The sequence below is a fragment of the Oncorhynchus clarkii genome, unplaced genomic scaffold (assembly GCF_045791955.1).
Source record: "Oncorhynchus clarkii lewisi isolate Uvic-CL-2024 unplaced genomic scaffold, UVic_Ocla_1.0 unplaced_contig_13052_pilon_pilon, whole genome shotgun sequence".
NCBI classification, from domain to species: Eukaryota; Metazoa; Chordata; class Actinopteri; order Salmoniformes; family Salmonidae; genus Oncorhynchus; species Oncorhynchus clarkii.
Genome location: NW_027260973.1, coordinates 72,087 through 80,000, shown reverse-complemented (window position 1 = coordinate 80,000; position 7,914 = coordinate 72,087). Strand labels below are relative to the sequence as shown.

Here is a 7,914-nt window from a genome sequence, read left to right as displayed (position 1 = left end):
GAGACACTTGAGTGCCACGCTTTCCTCTGCCACAAGAAGAAGATCGTAAGTGAGCAAAAAGTTTTAATTTTTGAAAAGACACGCGCAATCTTACTGTTATCATTTAAAAGTCCTGTTTGATAGTAATGATTCCAGGCACTGAATATCACAAATAAGACCTTAAATAAATGAAGTAGTTTTATTCGCCTGACTTCATAAGACACCAGGATTTTCAATAGAAGACCAAACGTACTCTCTTTAGATGCAGACTGCAGTGAAAAAGGCGTGGGTGGCTCCATCTTGTGGTAACAATGGGTAGTGCACGTGTGATAATGTTTACTGTGTATTTGCTTCAACTCTTAACAGTAAGGGCCAGTTGAACTATGGTAGACCTCACTCTGGAGATATAGTTCAGAGCCATGTATCATTCCCTGAGGTTCTTTGAAGATGTAGCCAATCAGAGTGTGTTATTCTCTGAGGTTCTGTGTTCTGTCATTGACAGGCCCAGGCTGTGACGCTAACAGTAGCCCAGGCCTTCAAAGTAGCTCTGGACCTGTGGGAGATTGCTCAGGAAGGTGAGTACTAACTCTAACAGTAAATCAGGAAGGTGAGTACTAACTCTAACAGTAAATCAGGAAGGTGAGTACTAACTCTAACAGTAAATCAGGAAGGTGAGTACTAACTCTAACAGTAAATCAGGAAGGTGAGTACTAACTCTAACAGTAAATCAGGAAGGTGAGTACTAACTCTAACAGTAAATCAGGAAGGTGAGTACTAACTCTAACAGTAAATCAGGAAGGTGAGTACTAACTCTAACAGTAAATCAGGAAGGTGAGTACTAACTCTAACAGTAAATCAGGAAGGTGAGTACTAACTCTAACAGTAAATCAGGAAGGTGAGTACTAACTCTAACAGTAAATCAGGAAGGTGAGTACTAACTCTAACAGTAAATCAGGAAGGTGAGTACTAACTCTAACAGTAAATCAGGAAGGTGAGTACTAACTCTAACAGTAAATCAGGAAGGTGAGTACTAACTCTAACAGTAAATCAGGAAGGTGAGTACTAACTCTAACGGTAAATCAGGAAGGTGAGTACTAACTCTAACAGTAAATCAGGAAGGTGAGTACTAACTCTAACAGTAAATCAGGAAGGTGAGTACTAACTCTAACAGTAAATCAGGAAGGTGAGTACTAACTCTAACAGTAAATCAGGAAGGTGAGTACTAACTCTAACGGTAAATCAGGAAGGTGAGTACTAACTCTAACAGTAAATCAGGAAGGTGAGTACTAACTCCAACAGTAAATCAGGAAGGTGAGTACTAACTCTAACAGTAAATCAGGAAGGTGAGTATTAACTATTAACAGTAGCTCAGGAAGGTAGATCATTAATGCTGTTAATGCTGTTGATCTAAGTGTGCAGAGATTCTTCCCCTTTAAGGTCAGAGTCTTCTCTTCTCTTTGCTTCTCCTCTCTGTCCTCAGATAAAAGTAAGAAGGCCAGGACGTGCTGCTCATGTTCTGTCAGCGATGGACAGACAGAGATGACAAACACACACTGTGTCTCAGGTAGGTCAACTTCCTGGTACTCTTGCTGTATATGACCTTGACAGCTGTTGTCAAGCCTTTCGCTGCTCAACTCTAGCACGGCAGGGAGTCTGCAGATGTAGACCCCTCCGTAGGACACTTAGCTACTCTCTGCTCCACTCTCCTCTCAGTGCTCATGGCTTCAGGGGAGACAGCTGGAGATTCTGCTAAAGTGGCGCAGTAAAGCCTCGGGGACCTGGTCTGATCACTACGGTTGAAAGTTTCAGGTCATTAAAATTCCACTGCTGTGATGGCCATGTCCCATGGGCTTTCATTGATCTACTCTGTCCTGTGACGCAGGGTCAATGGGAACAACAAAAGATGAGCCTCTTTCTCTCTCTCTCTCTCTCTCTCTCTCTCTCTCTCTCTCTCTCTTTTTCCTCTACCTCTCCCCTCCCCTCCCCTCTCTACCTCTCTCTCTATCTCTTTTTCTCTACCTCTCCCCTACCCTCTCTACCTCTCTCTCTCTTTATCTCTACCTCTCCCCTCCCCTCTCTACCTCTCTCTCTCTTTTTCTCTACCTCTCCCCTCCCCTCTCTACCTCTCTCTCGCTCTCTTTTTCTCTACCTCTCCCCTCCCCTCTCTACCTCTCTCTTTTTCTCTACCTCTCCCCTCCCCTCTCTACCTCTCTCTCTCTTTCTCTCATCCAACCTCTCTCCCTTGCTCCTTCCCCCTCTGTCTCTGTCTCTCTCAGACTCAGACAAGCACCAGCCCCTGGAGAAGGAAGAGAAACTGAGACGGCCATTCTTCTCCATGTCGTTCAGCTCGCCCCGCAGCAAACCCACCCGGAAACGACCAATCAAACACGACTCCTGGGTAGGTCGCGACCTTGGGTTCCAGGCCTCTGATTGGTCTATCCAGTCTCATTATCACACCTAATGTGACTCAAACAGTATTTCTTCTCCTCTGAGGATGAACTGGGTCTGTTCCAGGATATTGTTTAGAGATAACGGATGAGAATCTGGGTCTGTTCCAGGATATTGTTTAGAGATAACGGATGATAATGACATGAACCCCATTCTGCGGCGGACTGGGACCAAATATCGGCCATGGCATTTCTAATACACCGGCCCCCAATTAACCAGATAATGATAATTTTGCACAACAAACAGGCCCACTAGGCTTCAAATGTACCAGCCCATCTGGCACATGCCAGAAATGCCAGATGGCCAGTTCGCCCCTGTCCCCATTAGACATGGCCTCGATTATAATAGTGGTGGATAGTCTTCTTTACTACAGGCTTTAAAACTCTGTAGTGCCAGGGGGTTATTTTCGAAGCAGCCATATACTATATACATTATTAAGGTGTAGAGGTCACCCCTAAATACTGGTTTATGGTTCACAAATCCTAAACTTAACAACAAGTTATGATAGCTGACCCTGGATCAGTGATTAGTTGAATGTTCTACTCCAAACACAAGAGCGGGTACTTGTTATGCAGCTGTGTTGACATATACTGGCCACTAGGTGGCAGAGTTTCCCTTTGAATGTTAAATACTCCACATCATCCGATACGTGTCCTCACTGGGAGACTAGATCAACCACATCTCATCAACTAGTCTGTCAACTACATTATAAAGTCTCTCTCTCTCTCAATTCAATTTAAAGGGTTTTTTATTGGCATGGGAAACATATGTTTACATTGACAAAGCAAGTGAAATATGTCATATTATCTATGTTTATATACAGTGTTGTAACGATGCTCACTGAGTCTGTACATAGTCAAAGCTTTCCTTAAGTTTGGGTCAGTCGCAGTGGTCAGGTATTCTGCCACTGTGTACTCTCTGTTTAGGGCCAAATAGCATTCTGGTTTGCTCTGTTTTTTTGTTAATTCTTTCCAATGTGTCAAGTAATTATCTTTGTGTTTTCTCATGATTTGGTTGGGTCTCTCTCTGTCTTTCCCTCTCGCTTCACTCTCTTTCTCTCGTCACTCTTTCTCTCTATTTACTGAATATTCTTTATTAGAAGTCTCCCAAAGGATGTATCTGAAATATGTCTCCTTTACTTTTCTAAATTTGACCGTACGTCACAAACCAATATTATTAGCAAACAAATATTGATTTAAAATGTTGACATACACTGAGTGTATCAAACGTTAGGAACACCCCCCCCCCCCCCCCCCCTCTTGCCCTCAGAACAACGTACATTTTGTACACTCAGTGGAGATTGAAAACAGTGTAGAGATGAAATACTGCTCTGCAGCTCTTGGTAATTCACTTAAAACCTCTTAAGGATCCAACCTTAATTTTAGTCTAAAATGACATACCCAAATCTAACTGCCTGTAGCTCAGGACCTGAAGCAAGGATATGCATATTCTTGACCGTTTGCATGTTCTTGACCATTTTAAAGGAAACACTTCGAAGTTTGTAGTGATGTGAAATGAATGTGGGAGAATATAACATATTAGATCTGGTAAAAGATAATACAAAGAAAAAAACAACATTTTTTTTTGTACCCTCATCTTTGAAATGGAAGAGAAAGGCCATAATGTATTATTCCAGCCCAGGTGCAATTTAGATTTGGGCCACTAGATGGCAGGAGTGTATGTGCAAAGTTTTAGACTGATCCAATGAACCATTTCGTATCGGTTCAAAATGTTGTATCAAGACTGCCCAAATGTGCCTAATTGGTTTATTAATACATTTTCAAGTTCATAATTGTGCACTCTCCTCAAACAATCGCATGGTATTCTTTCACTGTAACAGTTACTGTAAATTGGACAGTCCAGTTAGATTAACACGAATTGAAGCTTTCTGTCAATATCAGATATGTCTACATCCTGGGAAATGTTCATGTTACTTACAACCTCATGCTAATCACATTAGCCTACATTAGCTTAACTGTCCCGTGGGGTGGGGACGCCGATTTAATTTAATTAAATAAAAACATCACTGCGCTATTTGATTGATTGAAGCTATGTGGGTGAAGCTATTTCATAATATGGTGCACTGAGGAGGTGTATAGAATTGATACTGGTAACGCTTTTTCTTTGTTATAAATGTTACCGTTTGTAGGTTATATTGGCCTGCACGTTGATGTGTACAGTGTCATGTGGGGGTTGTCTTGGTAGTGCTTCTACTCACAGAATGTGGAGGTCATGTTGCGATTTGAAGGTTATCTTCGATGCACATTGTGATGCATACAGTACATTTTGTCTCGTGGGGTTGTATTGATTCTGTACTACAGTACATGTTGTCTCATGGGGTTGTATTGATACTGTACTACAGTACATTTTGTCTCATGGGGTTATATTGATACATGCTACAGTACATTTTGTCTCATGGGGTTGTATTGATACTGTACTACAGTACATGTTGTCTCATGGGGTTGTATTGATTCTGTACTATAGTACAGTTTGTCTCATGGGGTTGTATTCGTTCTCTTTTTATTCACAGGACGTGGAGGACGGCCTCGATGATGCATTCTCAAGGTAATATTTAAATTGTTTTACATTCTGTTGTTTGTCAAATACTGTAAATATAATTTATTTACATGTTTTAAGCCCCAACCTGAGACTGTATGAAAAAAATAAGTTTCTGGGTTGAAATTTCCAGATAACTTTCCCCACAAATCAAGGTCACATCTATCCACTAATATCCACTAATAGTTTAATAAAGTAACTGTTGGTAAAGTAGAGTAAAATAAAAAATACATGTAGCGGTGTATGGACTGACTTGAGATCAGTTGTAGTGGTGAATGGACTGACTTGAGATCAGTTGTAGTGGTGTACGGACTGACTTGAGATCAGTTGTAGTGGTGTATGGACTGACTTGAGATCAGTTGTAGTGGTGTACGGACTGACTTGAGATCAGTTGTAGTGGTGTATGGACTGACTTGAGATCAGTTGTAGTGGTGTATGGACTGACTTGAGATCAGTTGTAGTGGTGTACGGACTGACTTGAGATCAGTTGTAGTGGTGTATGGACTGACTTGAGATCAGTTGTAGTGGTGTACGGACTGACTTGAGATCAGTTGTTGTGGTGTATGGACTGACTTGAGATCAGTTGTAGTGGTGTATGGACTGACTTGAGATCAGTTGTAGTGGTGTACGGACTGACTTGAGATCAGTTGTAGTGGTGAATGGACTGACTTGAGATCAGTTGTAGTGGTGTACGGACTGACTTGAGATCAGTTGTAGTGGTGTATGGACTGACTTGAGATCAGTTGTACATGTAATGGTATATGGACTGACTTTTGATCAGTTGTAGTGGTGTATGGACTGACTTGAGATCAGTTGTAGTGGTGTACGGACTGACTTGAGATCAGTTGTAGTGGTGTACGGACTGACTTGAGATCAGTTGTAGTGGTGTATGGACTGACTTGAGATCAGTTGTTGTGGTGTACGGACTGACTTGAGATCAGTTGTTGTGGTGTATGGACTGACTTGAGATCAGTTGTAGTGGTGAATGGACTGACTTGAGATCAGTTGTAGTGGTGTACGGACTGACTTGAGATCAGTTGTAGTGGTGTATGGACTGACTTGAGATCAGTTGTTGTGGTGTACGGACTGACTTGAGATCAGTTGTTGTGGTGTATGGACTGACTTGAGATCAGTTGTAGTGGTGAATGGACTGACTTGAGATCAGTTGTAGTGGTGTACGGACTGACTTGAGATCAGTTGTAGTGGTGTATGGACTGACTTGAGATCAGTTGTACATGTAATGGTATATGGACTGACTTGAGATCAGTTGTAGTGGTGTATGGACTGACTTGAGATCAGTTGTAGTGGTGTACGGACTGACTTGAGATCAGTTGTAGTGGTGTACGGACTGACTTGAGATCAGTTGTAGTGGTGTATGGACTGATTTGAGATCAGTTGTAGTGGCAATTAAGGAAATTAAAGTAAATGTAGCCAGCCATGGTATATTTCCCTGGCTCTCTCTACATCTACATATTTTGGTGCAGCAAGGTAGTCTAGTGGTTAGAGTGTTGGACTAGTAACCAGAAGGTTGCAAGTTCAAATCCCGAGCTGACAAGGTACAAATCTGTTGTTCTGCCCCTGAACAAGGCAGTTAACCCATTGTTCCTAGGCCGTCATTGAAAATAAGAATTTGTTCTTAACTGACTTGCCTAGTAAAATAAAGGTTATATATATTTTTTTTTTTGCTACCTCAGCTGCAGTAGGCAACACTAAAACAATCTTTAGGCTGGTTTACAAAATATATTATTATACAATGCTACCTTTTTTCTAAACATCCAAATTCACTTTCAAATGATACATTCAGAACAAAACATGTCTTTCAACTCTGACCTGTTGTTTTGGGTTCTATACATTTCTGACGATATGTTTTTTTTGTCTGGAAATAGAAAATAACATATAATTTGAAAACTACAGACCTTGTCTGTTTGGAAATTTAACTGAAATCTTACTGCTGGCAATCCCACCGGCACCATACCGGCCTCCTAAATATCTATCCCTGTCTCTGTTCCTCACTCTGTCCCTGTATGCCTGGAGGGGGCTGCTCGTACGGGTGCAGGGGGTGGCACCGCATTTGTGGAGTAGAGCTGGGGCTTTTTTAGGATGGAAGGAGGCAGTAGGGTGGTACGTGGGGGCGACCCCAGGGGGCCTTGAGGAGATGAATGGGGGTCCTCCGGTTAACGGGGAGCTTTGTATGCCTGAGGATGGAGACGTCAGAGGAAGAGCAGGAGGAGGAAGGCAACATGTCCTGGGGAGGGTAGCCACCCCAAAACAACAACCTAGTGCTGTATCCAACATGTCCTGGGGAGGGTAGCCACCCCATAACAACAACCTAGTGCTGTATCCAACATGTCCTGGGGAGGGTAGCCACCCCATAACAACAACCCAGTACTGTATCCAACATGTCCTGGGGAGGGTAGCCACCCCATAACAACAACCCAGTACTGTATCCAACATGTCCTGGGGAGGGTAGCCACCCCATAACAACAACCTAGTGCTGTATCCAACATGTCCTGGGGAGGGTAGCCACCCCAAAACAACAACCCAGTACTGTATCCAACATGTCCTGGGGAGGGTAGCCACCCCATAACAACAACCTAGTGCTGTATCCAACATGTCCTGGGGAGGGTAGCCACCCCATAACAACAACCCAGTACTGTATCCAACATGTCCTGGGGAGGGTAGCCACCCCATAACAACAACCCAGTACTGTATCCAACATGTCCTGGGGAGGGTAGCCACCCCATAACAACAACCTAGTGCTGTATCCAACATGTCCTGGGGAGGGTAGCCACCCCATAACAACAACCCAGTACTGTATCCAACATGTCCTGGGGAGGGTAGCCACCCCATAACAACAACCTAGTGCTGTATCCAACATGTCCTGGGGAGGGTAGCCACCCCATAACAACAACCCAGTACTGTATCCAACAT

At 43.0% G+C, this 7,914-nt stretch overlaps 1 protein-coding gene across 1 annotated transcript in view; it reads left to right on the top strand.

Annotated features, from left to right (window-relative positions):
• LOC139402743 (low density lipoprotein receptor adapter protein 1-like) overlaps positions 1 to 4,996 on the top strand; it is a 33,617-nt gene extending 28,621 nt beyond the window's left edge. Inside the window, exons 4-8 of the mRNA XM_071146661.1 lie at positions 1 to 45; positions 482 to 554; positions 1,460 to 1,543; positions 2,256 to 2,377; positions 4,958 to 4,996. The exon at positions 1 to 45 is cut by the window's left edge and continues 70 nt beyond it. Of these exons, the coding sequence (XP_071002762.1) occupies positions 1 to 45; positions 482 to 554; positions 1,460 to 1,543; positions 2,256 to 2,377; positions 4,958 to 4,996 (363 nt within the window). The remainder of the gene's footprint in view (positions 46 to 481; positions 555 to 1,459; positions 1,544 to 2,255; positions 2,378 to 4,957) is intronic.
• Positions 4,997 to 7,914: the final 2,918 nt, after the last annotated feature.